The following is a 15904-nucleotide window of genomic DNA, read 5'->3' as shown; positions in this document are numbered from 1 at the left end:
TAAAAGCGATTGTGTTAACTGAAAGTTTCTTCTTCTCGAGCAAGTTGGGGTTTTCGTGCTCCTGGTTTGGAACGGAGCGTGCTTCTCTCACCAAAAGCATCCTCATCTTTTTTTTTTGGCTGACCACATCGGATGAAAAATGTCCTATGTTATTACTTTACTTCACCATCTATTAGGATGATGAAATCCATTACTTATGTGGCAAGATTACTCAAAGGAGGATATTTAATTTATTGAATGGTGAAGGCAGTTTATGAAAGAATGCATCAGCAAAGGAAAAAGGAATAACTCATCTGTTTTCAGCAGTGTTACCGGGATGTCACTACTTTGGTCCAGACCGAAACATCTCAACAACTATTGGATAGATTTCCATCAAATGTTGTACATTCATGGTGAAAATCTTTTGATATTCCATCAACATCAGCTGTATTTTGTGTTTAGTGCTAATTAGCAAATGTTAGCATACTAACACACTAAAAGACAATTTTTTAGATTTTTGTGTGATATGTGATCCCGCGATTCTCGTTTGATCTTGCAAGAATCCAGCTGCCGTGCAGGGTTACTTTGATAGAACCTGGTTGTTAAAATGGTCCCAGCACACACTTACAAGCTGATTCATTTTTTTAGCTTGTTAAGCACTTTGGTCAACTATGTTTTTTAAAACTTTGCTATATAAATAAAACTGAACTGATTATTGTGGAAACATTGATATTTAATATAATATATTAATAATATAAAATGGAAAATGTAACATTTTTCATATAATGTAGGGCACATTTTTATATTTTTGTAAGGGCTATTTGATTATCCACAGATGAAAAGCAGCTTTTGTCCTGAATGTGTCTGACCTTTTCCAGCTTCACCCTCTCCGTGCGAGGGACGAGTCCCCCCCTACTTCTCTGATGTGTTGAGCTGTACATGTTAAAGTTGGCTGTCTAGTTAACAGAAGAAGGGAAGGGGAAAGATCGTGGAAGGGAGGGGTGAGGAGAAGGGGGAGGGGGACTTCAGTGGAGAGAGTGTAATAGGACACCAGCCCTCTCTGTCTTTTCGCTCTCCTCCCTCTCTCCTCTCCTCTCTCCTGTGCTCTCTTAGTCAAGCCTGCTCTGTGAGCACTTAGATGGAATAGCAGCATTTTTCCTCTTTGGTGTCACTGGTGGAAACTGGAAACAAGGTGTTTGAAGGGGGATAAATAAGACCCAGATCTGCTTTGGTAACTGGCTTGTTCAAGTGGGACCAGCCCTGGAGGAAGCTCCTGAAAGGTGAGTTCCTGGACCAGGGATTGATCTGGATCCTGTCTCTGTGGGTAGAGGGTCTACCTGCTGTACTGTACCGTACTGTAGTGGAGCAGATCACACAATGGATGCAGAGAGGAGGTGGTGGGCAGAAGGCTAACAGGTGCAGAGTCCCACCAGTGGGGATAGCTGGAAGTAAACTCAATCTGACTGTTGTAGAGTCTGACAAATTTAACAAATTTAACTTGCTGCTCCTTCTAAATCTTGTGTAATATTACATCAGACTACTATGACATGCTGTATTTCCCTCACATGCTTTGGGTGTGCTGTCTATTTTAGATACAGTATACATTTCCAGAATATGAGTCACAACTTTGTTGCAGTTTCTGTATTACCCTGAAGCTAAAAACAGAAAATTAGCTTTTACAAATGGTTATTTGGTTAGGTTAGTATTTTTATATAACTTTATTACACCAGAAAATGTTTCTCTATTACTGTAAAAAAGCTCTTATTTAACAATGTGAAGATTGTCTAGAGTCACAGGGTCTAACTGCTGCGATCACAAGATTCACATGTTAGTTATTCAGTAGGTCTAAAGTTGAAATATTTGAAATACACACATTTTGCTGTTCATAGCTGCGCCTGCTAGATATGTGTGTGTGAAGGAACGTGTGGTTGTAACAGAGCCGCTGACAACTGAATGACAGGGTGTGGTATGAACACACACCGTCCTGTTAGAGCCGGGACAGCCGGAGCAACTTGCAAGTTGTTTACCATTTCAATTCTTGTTCTCCAGTCAAGGAAAAAATTGACTAAAATACTATTAAATCTATCAAATGTAAATCCAGATGGAAAGATTTCTAGCCTGAATTTCTCGTAGTTAAATAGTGTTCATGTGTTTAAAGCATTAACAGGACCAGATGCGAGCCAAACAATCACAGACCCAGTTTGGAAGATGGAAAACAAGACTATTTGCTTGTACAGCTATGCAGTTTTCTGCTTTCATCAATATTGGTTTTTGAGCAGCAGTGCCTCTGAAATAGCGAAATGGAAAATTCATTAGGCTGATAGCCAAGGAATGCACAATAAACACAATTATCATTACACCCCACTGGAAATATAACTCTCCACTCACTCAGGCTGGCCTCCTTTTGTGGAGGCATTTAATTGCTGTCGCAGAGATTCCTGGCCGACTCTCAGCACTGGAATTTCTGGACTTTGAAGAGCTCAACATAATTAATTGAAGTATTTATTATTTTTGTTCATGGCAACAAACATTAATGCACCTTTTATTGGGAGCCCCGTTAATCTTGTTGAGCGTTACGTTGCTCCACAAATGCGAGCAAGGATGGTAGTGAGCTCATTCATGTGTCAGTGTGGCGATCATCAAAGGAAGAATGGAAGGAAGTGTCCGGACCTGACCCGGTGGGATGTCATAGGATGCTCAGAAGGAGTCTAACTCCCCTGACGATGAGTTTAGCAGCTGTGAGACTGTTTCCACGCCAGAGCCTCTCCCTGGTAGGGGTAGGTGTGGATGTTCAACAGTTTAAAGGGGTCACTTAAATGACAAAAAAATAATTATTCTCACTTAGTGGTAACTCAAATCTAACGCCAAACAAGAATGCCAGTATTGAGACAATTCTTAAAATGCATTACATTCAATGACAACATTTTTAAGTCCAATGCTTTTTAAAACTCTCACTTTCTTTAATTACTGCTCATGGCAACGACAGTATGGTTTAGGTTAAGGACAGACTATGGTCATGGCAATAAACTAAGGTTGTAAGGTTAAGTTTAGACAATAAAACTAATGTGTTAAAGTTAGGAAAAAAATGTGTTTGAGGCTAATAAAAAGACATTTGTTAATTGGTCTGTGATGGGGCACAAACTCCAGTCTTTTGCAGGAAAGTCAGATGTGCTTCACCCCCTTCCACACACCCTACTTTCTGCCTCGTGACATAAAGGACACAGCACTTACTGTGGTGCCATTTGACGTTAATCATGCCATGCGGAATTATACAATATGGGCATAATTTATAGGAAACTGTGCTGTGTATCTTGTTCTTTTTAGTTGTTGTTTTTTGGCCCAAGTTTTGATATTCCTGCCCTCACACAAATGTAAAACATAATTTTGTTTGTGTTGTGTCACAGCATTTAAAATTACTTCTTTCTTTTCTTCTTTTTTTTTTTTTTTTACAAAATTGTCTTGTCCAGAAACTGAGATCCCCCTTACTGTGGATAATCCACAGACATCAGCAGTTTACATTGAAACTACTTTGCACCTAAGAAGGTCTCCCTATTCTCAAAGCTGTAGATGTAGAACTTTGACTTAAATCACGAAAAGGAGGGCTTGAGACTTGACTTGGACCTTGCTGCTGTGAGACGTAACAGCAAAAACATGAAAGTTTTGACCTGGTTAACTCTTGAGGGTCTTGCATGGCCATATACCTTGAAAATGCCTCAGCTATTAACACAGCTTTGAAATAAAAAAAAAATGTCATTTTCATGGACAAAATATTCAGAGATTTGAAAGTCTTGTAGTTGACTGCAGTTGACTTTTCCTTAGAGCAGGTCAAGAGCTGAGCCTCGGTACAGGGTCAGAGCCATCCGCCTGGAGGCTAAAGTTCTGGGAGACACCCGATATGAAGCAGGCTCTGGGGGAGGGAGTGTGGATGATGCAGCAGGAGAGGGCCTGCAGCACTACAGTGGCCAGGCCGCCTGGATAAGGCCCATGCTGTTTTATTTCTCTCCAGTGCAGTTTTCCATCTGTTATCCTTGTGCACCTGAACTGTAGAATTCCACCTCAGCTACATATCAGTCACGCTTCACTCCACCACACACACCCATATCTCAACCTATTTGTACACTACACCCCAAACTGAAATTTTCATAGCAATCGTGCAGCTTTTCTATCTCCTGGCCATCAATTTTTCATTGCACATCTTTAAGCCATGAGAGCAGAGATCCACCCCCCCCTCCCCCTTGTGTTTTCTTTTTGCATGTAAAAGGGACATTCTCTTTATCTAGTGCAATGTGTTTTGTGCACACAGGTCGTGTAACAGCCAGTTTGGGTGGTTAAAACAGCCAAGTCTTTCTCCAGCTGTTGAGTTTTGCATTGCAGGAGTAAGTGTCCCGCAGGCAGGCAGTACAGTACCTGCCTCTATCAATAATTGAGCTGCTCTTGTCCTGTTATGGAAAAGGAACAAGTGAAGGCTGAGGGGAGCATTTGTCCGGCAGCTCTTTTGTGCAGATTTAACTCATCCATATTTAAGAGATGTACATCTGCAAGGATATAGTAAGTGATGGGATTTATCTGACATGTTGTGCTCTCATCCATGTCTTCATTCAGTGTCGTTAGTGCTGCGATTTACTTTATAAATCAGCGTTTCTGGACCTGTCAGACTGATGATTTAACAAATAAATGTAACGATAATAAGGGTCATGTGTATTCTGTGTTATTTCTGTTTTCTCTTAAAGAATTATCCTCATAGCAACGGATAGTATTGTATTTAAATTTAGTATGATCAGAGACATTGTGTTTTGAAACCACTGCATCCCGGTAAGCATTGATTTGGTGATTTGCAGATCAAAAGACACATCGAAAGCCACTGTTTGTAGAACTTTTATACAATCAATAGTTTTTAATTATTTTAATTTTAATTATTTTTTAAGTTGTAAAATGAATGTAGTGTGTTTACTTTCACCCTTCACACTTTGTTGATACCACCGCTGGGTGGCACCAATTCAAATTATTTAAATCCTACACATTTAACTGGGCTAAATTTGAGTACGAAAGTTTTAAGATGTTCATAAATATGATCATTTAAACTACATTTAAAACTGCACTAGTCAATATTTTTACATTAACAAAGCATCACATGTGTAATGCGAAAGGTGTTGCTCACAGAAAACTATCACCCGTTGCTCAGCTTTATGGCGCTTTTTAGCAGTTCAGCCATTTAGCTGCTAAAGAGACCAATATTTCCATCAGGAAATAGTGGAGATCAACCCAGAGCTAAAGGGACAGTGAGTAGGCTATTGGACTATTATTCACCAGGTGTCAAGAAACATGACTCCAAATGAATGCTAATGTTCCACTGTATCTGTCAGAAGTGTAAAATATGCAACACATTACCCATGTTAACTTAGGTGTTAATGGGTCCTTGTCCTTGGCAATGTGTTTACAGTTTTTTCCGATGCCCCCAAGTGGTCAAAAAAAGTAATTTCATACTGCTTTAACTTCCTGTATTTCCAACATGTAGTGTGGCCTTGCTAAATGCTGTTCAAACTATATTTATATGTCAGATAGCTAAAAGAAATACCCACATTTTGTTTTACATATCTTTTAAGGCAAATTTCTTTTCACAACACTAATTCTGGTAAACAAGCAGTGATGTGTGTTACATTTCCAGCAGCAGAAATTGCAGTTTATTGGGAATATGAACAACTAAAGTGGCTAGTTAGCTTTACCAATGATAGCTAAGATGGTGGAAGAGACAAAAGCCCAAACACTTAAGATAGTGGGGAAAACTCAAAATCTTTTTTTGTTCTCTTTCAAACATTACCAACAGGCAGTGGTGACTGGTCGGGGTTCCTGAGTGGTGCAGTCATGGGCAGGCCGGAGGGGTTGGCCAGGCCACCTCTGGTGCTAGCTATGGCGCTCCTGGCTCTCTCTCTCCTCTTCACAGGGGTCTCCAGCCTCCCACAGCCTCTGCCAAGAGTCTTCCTCTCCTTTGAAGGTAAGAAGAAATAACAAGCTTGCAACCCCCAAAATGAATGTAAACCATTAACTTGGAACTTGTGTTTCTCTGCAGATGTAATGAGGTTGCACTGATGCCATGTGTTTAGTGAGCTAATGCTGAACAAATGGTTGATAATCAAGGCTAGCTCGGGGCTGTAGTACCTAGACTTTCCAGGGCTTGTGCAACTATGCTGTTGTTTTGGATCAGATTAATCTTTGATAGTGTTTCACTTGGGCCTTCATTTCACTTAGGCCTGTTACTTTAGGCGTTGAAGCTCCGTTCTTGGACAATCCTTGTCTCTCCACAGTCCTGCTGTGTGTCAGCAAAAAGTCAGACCTCTGCAGGAGGTGGCACTGCTTGTCAGACCTACCGTGAATCTGCTCGTGGTTAAAATGTAATCACACTCCTCCATACTAAAGGCCTGTGGGCATTATTCCTGCCTCTGGGTTTGATTCTGTTGTTTTATTTAATTTCTTTGACATAGATTATTTTGTGAATTTTTGATGTTCCCTTGAAATGAGTGTACTGTAGGGGTAGGCAGGTTTAGCTTTGCATGCTTGCATGAGTCAGTGTGGATGAGCTGGCCGATCACTCATGGCCCGAGCCATGAGCGGTGCAGTAGCCTTTCCTCAGTGGCTGGATAGTGTGCCGGGGCTGAAGGAGACGTTTGATCACCTTTCACTACCTCTCGCTGTGGATTAGGCAGCACAGAGCAGCTGAGGCTGTCCGTCAGCAAGATTTCTGCACTCAGACAACAACAAAAAAAGCCTTACAGTGTGAGGCTGAAGCAGTAGTATTGTTTTGTTTAGTTTAGTTTCTCTCTCAGACTGAATGCCTTACATGTGCCACATCTTTTCCCAATTTGGTCCCATATTTTTCTTTCACTTTCATTCCTTTTCTGTCTTTCTTCCCTTTCCGTACTTTCTAGTTTCTCTGATTATTGTTTCATTCCAAATACCTGAACCAGCCCACAGTCTGTTTCTGCTCTGCACATTGTTTTAGTTGTTAAATAGGGCAGTCAGCTTGAACAAAAGCCAAACTAATGACTGAATATGGGTAAAAAAAAACATCACTATCACTATCTTTGGTTTTGACCACTCAAGTCACATTATTCACTCACTTCTCGAGTGTTTCCAAATAGCCAGCTTAAAAGGTCAGAGGTGGCCATGTTGAAAATGAGCCAATCCCTGTAATCCTGGAGCTCTTGATTCCCTTTTCAGAGTGCGGATTAGATGTGATGTGTGTTAGTTGTATTCGCTACAGGGAGGACCATAAATGGAGAGTTTGACTTTGCAGTGCACTAATTCTTTAAGAGACTCTGGACTTTATTCTTAATGAGTGTTTATCTGTATGATGAGGCGAATCTCTGTGTTTTGCTGTCCTATAATTACCTTGGGATACATTTAGGTGAATTTACGAGGAAGCAGGAGGATATTTGTTCAAAGCTAAGCAACCAACTTTAGGTTTGAGATTACATTCCAGCTTTGATTTAGCACCTATACGCCTAAAACACGAGGGAGCTTTGAGTAGATACACCTTTTTGTTTTTGAGTGAGAAATAATTTTAAACTAGAGAGGGTTAGGGTCATAAGCTCAGCTGCAGGGGAAAGTTGGACAGGGGTGAGCACCAGATGTAGGGAGACTCTTAGGCACAAGGTAGAGGCTCATTTCTCCCATAAACTCTGGAATCCCTCACCGAGCAAAGAATTCAAGGAGTTTGGGCTCCATCCAAAGCAGCCAGAAAGATGAATGACAAGATATTGAAGAAGACTGGAAGAGTGGTGTCTCTGAGGGGATGGGGAAGAAGGCACAGGTGGTTTGGCACCTGCTGGTTGAACAAAAGGTTAGTCTGGATTTTTCTGCTCCCACATGTGAAAGCCTGTTAATTATTACAAGCTGGAACAGACTCAATCAAGAAAATAAACCAGTGAGTGAGACGTTCAGGTTGTGCATAGATCTGGACGCTTGAATATCCTCCCCCTTTTCCTCCTCATGTCACTGCTGAAATCCAATCCAGGGGTACGGCAGGTTCGCGGGACTCCCTGCGCAGCCTCGCGTCCTGCAGAGAAGTTGCTGTCTCTGACATTCCTCTCTCCCTCACTCTGCTTACTCTTGTGTTCCTCAGGAAAGCACAGCCAGACCCCAAATTAAAACCGCATAATAAACAGTGAAAAATGCAGCTAACCCAAATAATAAACCCTCAAGCGGTGCCTATCTCTTCCGTGCCTCGGATAATAAACACAGGCCCCCTGCCATAAAGCAAAAACTATTTAGGAATACTCAGTGTGATAAAAGATACAGTAATTACTCCTCTACATTTGCTTTAAATATCTCTGGTCCTGTAGCCGGGTTAGCTCAGTTGGTAGAGCAAGCGCACATATGTAGAGGATTACTCCTCGTCACAGCGGCTGCAGGTTCAACTCCGACCTGCGGCCCTGTGCTACATGTTATTCCCCTTCTCTCTCCCCTTTCATGTCTTCATCTGTCCTGTGGAATTAAAGGCCTAAAATGCCCAAAAAAATAATCTTAAAAATATCTCTGGTCCTCTCAATGTTTACTTTGTTTTTATGTATTTGTGATCAGATGGAGGATGAAATGCAAACCGTACACTGATCTGAAAGAGAACGTTTGATTGCAACTGTTCACAGAAAGGTAACAACTTTCTTATCAATGTCTGCAGCAGAGATAGTTTAGTTTTTTAGAAACTTCAGAAATACTTTACCATCCACATTTGTGGAAAACTACCATCATTGGTATACAAGATTTGGTCTTATCACACCAAAATAAATTAAAAGTGATAGTTTTTCTTTTTTTAAATGAAATCCCAGTATTTCCAAGAAGCCTGACTTGTTTTGTAAATAAAACAGCCCTTCAATCTTCTTTATAAAGTATTTAATAAGTAAGTCTTTCAAAAAATCAAGTCTGAATCAATTCCGGCTGTCGTTATCAGGTGACTTATTCGGACACATGTAGCCTAAACCTAAACTATGTTGTAGAATTGATTTTCATTCATGGTGCCTCCGCTGCCTCACTTAAGGAACAAGCTAACATTACTGTACGGCAGAAGTTTTTTTATGAAGTTATCAAACGGTTTTATCTTTATAGACAATGTCTTCAGCCATGGTGTCAAATACAAAATGCTTCCAACAATTACTACTCAGATGATTTGGTGTCATGATCATCTTTTGAGCATGGCTCGCTTTTTTCCTCTATAATGTGTTTGCAAAGGTAGAAGTAGGGACTTGATATTGAACCCTAATACTTGTTTTGTACCTTCCAAAATGTATCAAAAACTGTCAACTACCCGAAAGCTGTTATCAAATTTTGGGTTAAGTTTGTAATTTTGTCTATGGTTTAATATTAACTGATTTAAATTAAAAATTTGATTTGGGCAAAGGTATTGTACGGCTGCTTGTGTTTAGACAATATTTAATATTTGGCTTCTTTTTTAAATGAAAAAAAGTTTTTTGCTGAAAAACATGCTTGCTTTTCTCAAATGTTAGGTATCAGAAAATGTTTTGTATCGGTACTAGGGCTGTCAAACGATTGAGTTTTCTTAATCACGATTAATCGTTGAATTTCTATAGTTAATCGCGATAAAATTCTATTATTTTGCATTTCAGAACAGTACATATTAACAATGGAAAGCCATTCTTACCAGTGTATCTTGATTGAGAATCAAATGAATGCAAAGAAAGTGACTTTATGAACTTGATTTTAAGATTTGTATTTGTTTATTATATATTTAATCTAGTCACACATTTGAATTTAACAACAACTTTGAATGCACCACGAGACTGTAAATTACCAGTTTCATTGAACGCACCATCTGAGTTTTTCCGACAGCAGCAGCTGCAGATTGTTACATGCCGCTGTTGAATCCTCTACAGTGAAATACAGTCACACTTTACACCGTTTAGCGTTAGCTGTCAGCATTTTAACCGTGTTTAATCCAGCTACTAGCTAGCGGTAGGCTAACGTTAGCTGCTGTCGAGTGTAGTGTTAACTAGCATCATGTGCAGCGATGTTTCTGTTTCCTGTATCGTCTGTTTCAGAGCATCAGAGAGAAGTGCAGGCATATCAGTGGCACCAGAATGAGGCACCGAAATCGGCGTTGCTATTCCTGCAGCAGCAGGATGTTACGAGGAAGTACGGCAAAATAGTAGCCTGTTAGGCACGACGCAAAGCCGAGTGTAGTGAAAATAAATTAATAAATGGCGGCATGCGATTAATACGATTAAAAAAAAATGAACGCATTATGCTCGACCCTTAATCGCATCGCGATTAACGTGTTAATGCTGACAGCCCTAATCGGTACCGAAACTCAGGTATCGTATTGGCAGTGGCACTAGTAATCAAAATGTTCTAGCTAAATAGCACTGATCGTGAGTTGTGTCTACCTTTTGATGTGTTGTAATGTCAGATAGGATTAATACGTTTCTGCTGTCAATTTTAGATATTGTGGAGCAGCTTCCAGAGAATGGATATTGTTTCAATTAATGTAAAACTTGCACAGACAAAACACTAAATCAAGGAAGTTAATGTACTGTTAAACAAGCTATTCTATTTTGTCGCGCTCACATTGCTTTCATTTGCTTTAAACTGAAAAAAAGAGTATTGTTCAGAATAGGCTGATGGAAACACAACACGTTTAATATGTTGCTTACTGGTTCTGCTACTGTATCAGAGGTTGGCCTTACTGTTGCCAAAATGCCATTCTAGGAATGGTAGGATCAAAACTTCAGCCTCATTTCTCCCTTCAGTTGGCAGTTGGTGCGGTGGTCTGCGTTTATGATCAGGATCATTTAACCTCATCAGCGGTCTCACCCTGTTCTGGCAAAACTCCAGTATTCAATACAGTATATTACCTTTGAAACACATACAGTATGTATGTCAAACCATGAAAGATGTTTATTTGAAAGTCAGCCAGTCTGAGCATGCTTTCGTGTGGATAATTTAGATTTTGCACACACATGTTTGGCAGAGAGCCTGGCTGAGACATCGGAGAGATTGATTAAGATGATGTCTGTAGTTTAATGAGCGCTCCCTCACACTGGTATGAGCCACATGGGCATCATTCACAGCCTGAACAAAACCAGGCGGGGAGATCAGAAACCAGGCATCAGGGAGCGGATACACCGGATCCCTCTGCCTCCACAGATTACTCCTCGCTTTTATCATGCCTCATTACTACCTCCCCTCACCCCCCATTATCCATACAGCAATGATACTGCTCATACACTGTATGTGGATGTCAGTCTGTTAAGAATGTTTTCTTGGTGGTGAGGGTTTGCAGAAGTATGTGTGTCACTCTGTTTAAGAAAGAGTGTATGTTTGTCTGTGGTGATTGGCTGGATGTGCTTTCCTTCGACTTTATTGCATTTCAGTGGCAAAACTTTCTGCTGAATCGTTGTTAAAACTATGTGGTTTTCTACAGCTTTGCGAGTTATGAAAGGAAATCTAAAAGGTATTTTGCTAAGTGGATACCTCAAATATTTGAAGCCCAAGAGAACCAGGACTATTTTAAGACTTTCATTAATCTGTGTTTTCTGAATTCCTTCGAGAGAAGATCTGCCTGGGTAGCCTATATTATATTAACCTCTTGTAAAGTAATGTGTCAGATTTAAATCCAATAGGAGTGGAAGGAAGAATAATTTGATGCTCTGCTCAGGGTTTTCTTTTGCCTGAGGTTTAACTGCTTATGATAAATAATTTCACTTTTTTACGTATATTATGGAAATGTCTTTAAACGGCCTGTTAAATGAACATCGTGATGCAGACACCAGACTTGGGTGCCTAACGGCATGTGTCGTCTTTTGGGGTTAAAATCTCAAAATGTCAAAGATCAATGCTGACAAGTAGCCAGAAGCAGGCCAGGATGTCTATGTCTGTGCCTAAAGGTTTAATTCTTTGCTAACGTAGGACAACTTCCTGTCTCTGTTTTACATTAGACCTGCACATTAGCATATTTCCTGTGGTGAACATAATAAAGCCTGTGAAGTCAAATCAGTGATGCTCTGTGATTATAGCGAATTTCTGGCAGGGCAAAGCATAGGCCTGTCAAAGCTGTTGGAGACATGCTACAAATAGCTATAGGTTAGCATTGCATGTGTCTCTGAGCCTGAATACTGGTGTATTCGTGGCATGAAGAGAGCGATTTCTTTGTGTGTGTGTATGCATGTCCCCCCAGACTCACGTCCTATAGATGTTTATCTAATTGCCCAAGTTGCAGCATGGAAATTTCCTGCAGGAGGGCAAGGGAGTGCGGTGAGCTCCAGCTTGCACCGCCTTGGGGCTGACAGCATGTGAGATGTTTGACAGCTCCTCTGTCAGCCTGTCTTTCTCTGCCCGTCTCTCTCTGTTTAGCCATTCCTGCGTCTGACCTTGCTAGCCCTGTTGAATGTTTTATTATTCCTCCTCGGAAACATGTTGAAAGGTAATCAATGGCCATCAATACGAACAAAGACAGTATCTCTTCAGGGATAGCCCAGGTCAACTGGAAAATCCTTGAGTCGGAGGTTGGCATTATCACAAATCAATGACCTATTCTTATGAAACTGTTTGTTAATACTCCTTTAATATGCTTTAGAAGTAAAAAAAAAAAAAAAAAAAAAAAAAAAAGGCATTCACTTTTTTGGTCAATCGTTCATGTATTGTCCTAGTCTTGTTTGCACTGTCTGTATTGTCGTTTTTAGTTGTCTGTAGCCCATGCTAATGTCCTGTACAGATGCTTCTGTCCTCATGTGCCGTAACTATGTTCAATGTTCTATGTTTCTGCAGAACAGGAACCTGCTGGAAACCAGTTTTTAAACTGAGTCAGGCCCATTTGTATTGTAACTTATTGTAACTTTTAAAAACTTTCCTGTATAATAAATGAAATGAAATCACTTTCTCTTAAGGCTTAAGAAAATTAATGGATGGATGTCTTCTTTTAAGCATATGGAGAAGGTAAATAACCTTTTCCTGGAGTCTACAGCCAACTGCAAAAGCTTTAACAGGTGCATTTGTCATTGTTGCCCTCACAGCAAATCTTTACCTTCACTCAACACCACAGAAACAACCCCTGGACCTCAGTGACATGATGTCACTGAGGAAATATAGCTTTTTAGACCTGACACAGCTTCAGCCTTAAAGATGGCAGAGAGGAGTCCCACCTGGTTGAGCCTTTTCCTTTTTCCTTTGGCCGTCCTCCATGACTAGTAAACACATCAACTCTGAGAATCCTCTGACCCGTATCTCCTGCATGCCTCCCCTCGCTCTGAGAGTCTCTGCGAGAGCCTACGACAGTAAAATCACTGAGATTTACTGTCTGCTGGAGGTGAGCAGTAACCAAAGGCTCCTAGTGTGGGCAGGTGAGAGGTCACGGCTAGGAGACGAGGTGGCTGGTGGTACGGGTTGGTTCTGTGCGAAGGAGCAGTCGTCTGTGTCATGTGAAGGGGAGGTCAGGTGCTAATTGGAGCATTGGGAACGCAAACTAGCTGGCTGTCGGGGCAGCATGACGGACAGGTTGTCATCTCAAGTTTCAGCTCCTACAGGGAATATTAGCCAACACCTTAGCAGGTCAGCCGTGCAGTGAAACCAGCAGTTGACATTGGTGCTGGATAACATCACTCCATACAAACACACACACACTTAGCCAAGGGAAAAAATACACTCCAGGCTCACATGTCATATTTAGATGTGGTGTCTGCTTTGGGAAGCCAAAGTGAGAGAAAGCATACATAAGAGCTCAGGAATTCTCTCCAGTCATATGATTCCCATTACAAACCTCTGGATATAGATAATTGGCGACAGACAGCAATCAGAAAATTAATGAGAAGTAGTAGATATATAGTCTTTCCTATCTTGAGCCAACGCTGGCTTCTATCCATGACAAGTAGTTGCGAACAGTAAGTTTGTGCATGCTGTTTGCGTTTTGAGTGCTGAGCACAGCCTGTTTGAGAATGTGGAGTATGCCTCTTAGACAGACAATCGGACGACTCTGTCGGCCAGACGTCCTGGGTGGTCTCCCCGCAGTGGAACGACACCTTAACTTTCCCTCTGCCATATGTATACGCCACCAGTCATTACTGTATACCATCAGGCTGCTCCCAAAGGAGAATGGAAGGCCGTCTCAGTCGGGCAACAGCCATTACTTATCTCTAGAGGGGCCCGTCAGTTGCCAGGATAAAGTCTTTTACTGGTGCAGTATGTGTGAGTGGGCCAGCACTGTGTTAGGTAAGTGCAGCCATCCAGAACTGAACCAGAAGGGCTCTTAGCATTGTCCAGACAAAGCGTAATGGTATTTGGCACCAGGTTTGAAGTCAGGCCTCTGTGATGAAATCCACTCCATCTTGTGAGGAGAGATGAATTGCAAGGGGGCGGTATAAGCCCCTGCTTCAATATTTATCAAGATGGGTGATTGGGGTCCTCCCACCAGCTGCCCCTGACAACCACATACAGGTTCTCCTAGAACTAAATAGAAAGCATGCCTCATTAGCATGGAGTTAATGTATTCATACTGGCCTTTCAGGTACAAAGCCAATTGATGAGAGCTGTATTTGCATGGGAGACACCAAGGTTTGTTTGTAATTGGTCTACTGTCCAACCCTGAAGTGTTAATTAGGTGCAGGGACCTTTTGGTTCAGACACTGGTGTTAATAAAAAAACTCAACACTTCACACAGTCAATTATGTAATACAATTTATGTAAAGCTGCTCATCCCTGCTTCACAAGGGCTAAGCTAATGTTTTGACAAAATAATACCACATTCTTGACAGTGTGCTGATTTTATCACCTTGTTATGTAGACAGGAAAGTCTCCGCAGATGGATTTCATCAGGTGAATATTATAATCCACAGCTATGTTTTTCAGTCTTAACCACTTTTTTCCCCACCACATTTCCCTACAAAATTAACCACGATGCCACACTGTTTCCGTTTGTGTTCTTTCGCCTATTTTGTTCTCCCATCAAATTGGAAGAAGAGCCTAAAGGCTGTTGAAGTGACACCAGCTCAGTCAGTTGGCACCGGCTCCTAAAACCTCAGTGCTGGGCAGTCAAAAACTACAATCGCCTCTGTCATAAAGATCCCACATACTTTCCAGCGACATTGAACAACAAAACCCTTCTTATACGGACATCCCAAACCAGAACCATGGAAGCGTTGTTTACTGCTGTAAAACCCAGAAGTTGTTTGCGTGATCAAATAACTAAGTCTGTCCGAAAGTCTTATGGGTTAAAAACCTGGGTGTGCGCCCAGATAGCTCAGTTGGTAGAGCCGGCGCACATATATAGAGGTTTAGTCCTTGACGCAGCGGTGCGGGGTTCAACTCCGACCTTGGCCATTTGCTGCATGTCTTCATCTGTCCTGTCAAATAAAGGCCTAAAATGCCTAAAAAATAATCTAAAAAAAAACCTGGGTAAAGCCTCCTTGTGGTTGTTGTTCCCTTCCCACTCCTGGCTATATACAGTAATCACAACAACAACAAAAGTCTGCTAAGTGAGCACTGTGATCTCTTCTGCACTTTAATTGCTGCCATACAAACAGGGGCACAAAAACAAGTCCATTTTTTTGCCCACAACTTTTTTTTTTGTATTTCAACTTGGCTTTTCTCCACAATCACAGAAAAAAGCATGTTTTGTATTTTACTCTGTGAATCTTTGTGGCTTGTTGCCTCTCTGGGTTATATCCTGGAGTCTGTGATCATGAACAATCAATTCTCCTATGGTTCACAGAAGGCAGAATTACCCATTACAATGATCACAGCTTGTAGTTTCTTTAGATATCCTTTCTTCAAGGCTGTAGTGACAGCACAAACGAAAAGTACGGCCTGCTGTAATGATCCAAAGGACTGTATTTAATTTTTCAACTCCATAAAGTATGTCAGCCTGTGATCAATTGACATGGCATTCATCAGGCCACCTGTCACAACATCTCAGCAGATCTAACAG

The 15904-nt window shown here is 41.1% G+C and overlaps 1 protein-coding gene across 1 annotated transcript in view; it reads left to right on the top strand.

The window, feature by feature from the left end:
• Positions 1–1016: 1016 nt before the first annotated feature.
• Positions 1017–15904, top strand: part of sema3c (sema domain, immunoglobulin domain (Ig), short basic domain, secreted, (semaphorin) 3C) — a 44408-nt gene continuing 29520 nt past the window's right edge. Inside the window, exons 1-2 of the mRNA XM_031313509.2 lie at positions 1017–1259; positions 5804–5971. Of these exons, the coding sequence (XP_031169369.1) occupies positions 5842–5971 (130 nt within the window). The 5' untranslated portion in view covers positions 1017–1259; positions 5804–5841. The remainder of the gene's footprint in view (positions 1260–5803; positions 5972–15904) is intronic.

This window comes from Sander lucioperca, chromosome 20, assembly GCF_008315115.2.
Source record: "Sander lucioperca isolate FBNREF2018 chromosome 20, SLUC_FBN_1.2, whole genome shotgun sequence".
In the NCBI taxonomy this organism is placed as follows: domain Eukaryota; kingdom Metazoa; phylum Chordata; class Actinopteri; order Perciformes; family Percidae; genus Sander; species Sander lucioperca.
The sequence above is the reverse complement of the archived record's forward strand: the minus strand, read 5'-3'. Positions and strand labels throughout refer to the sequence as shown.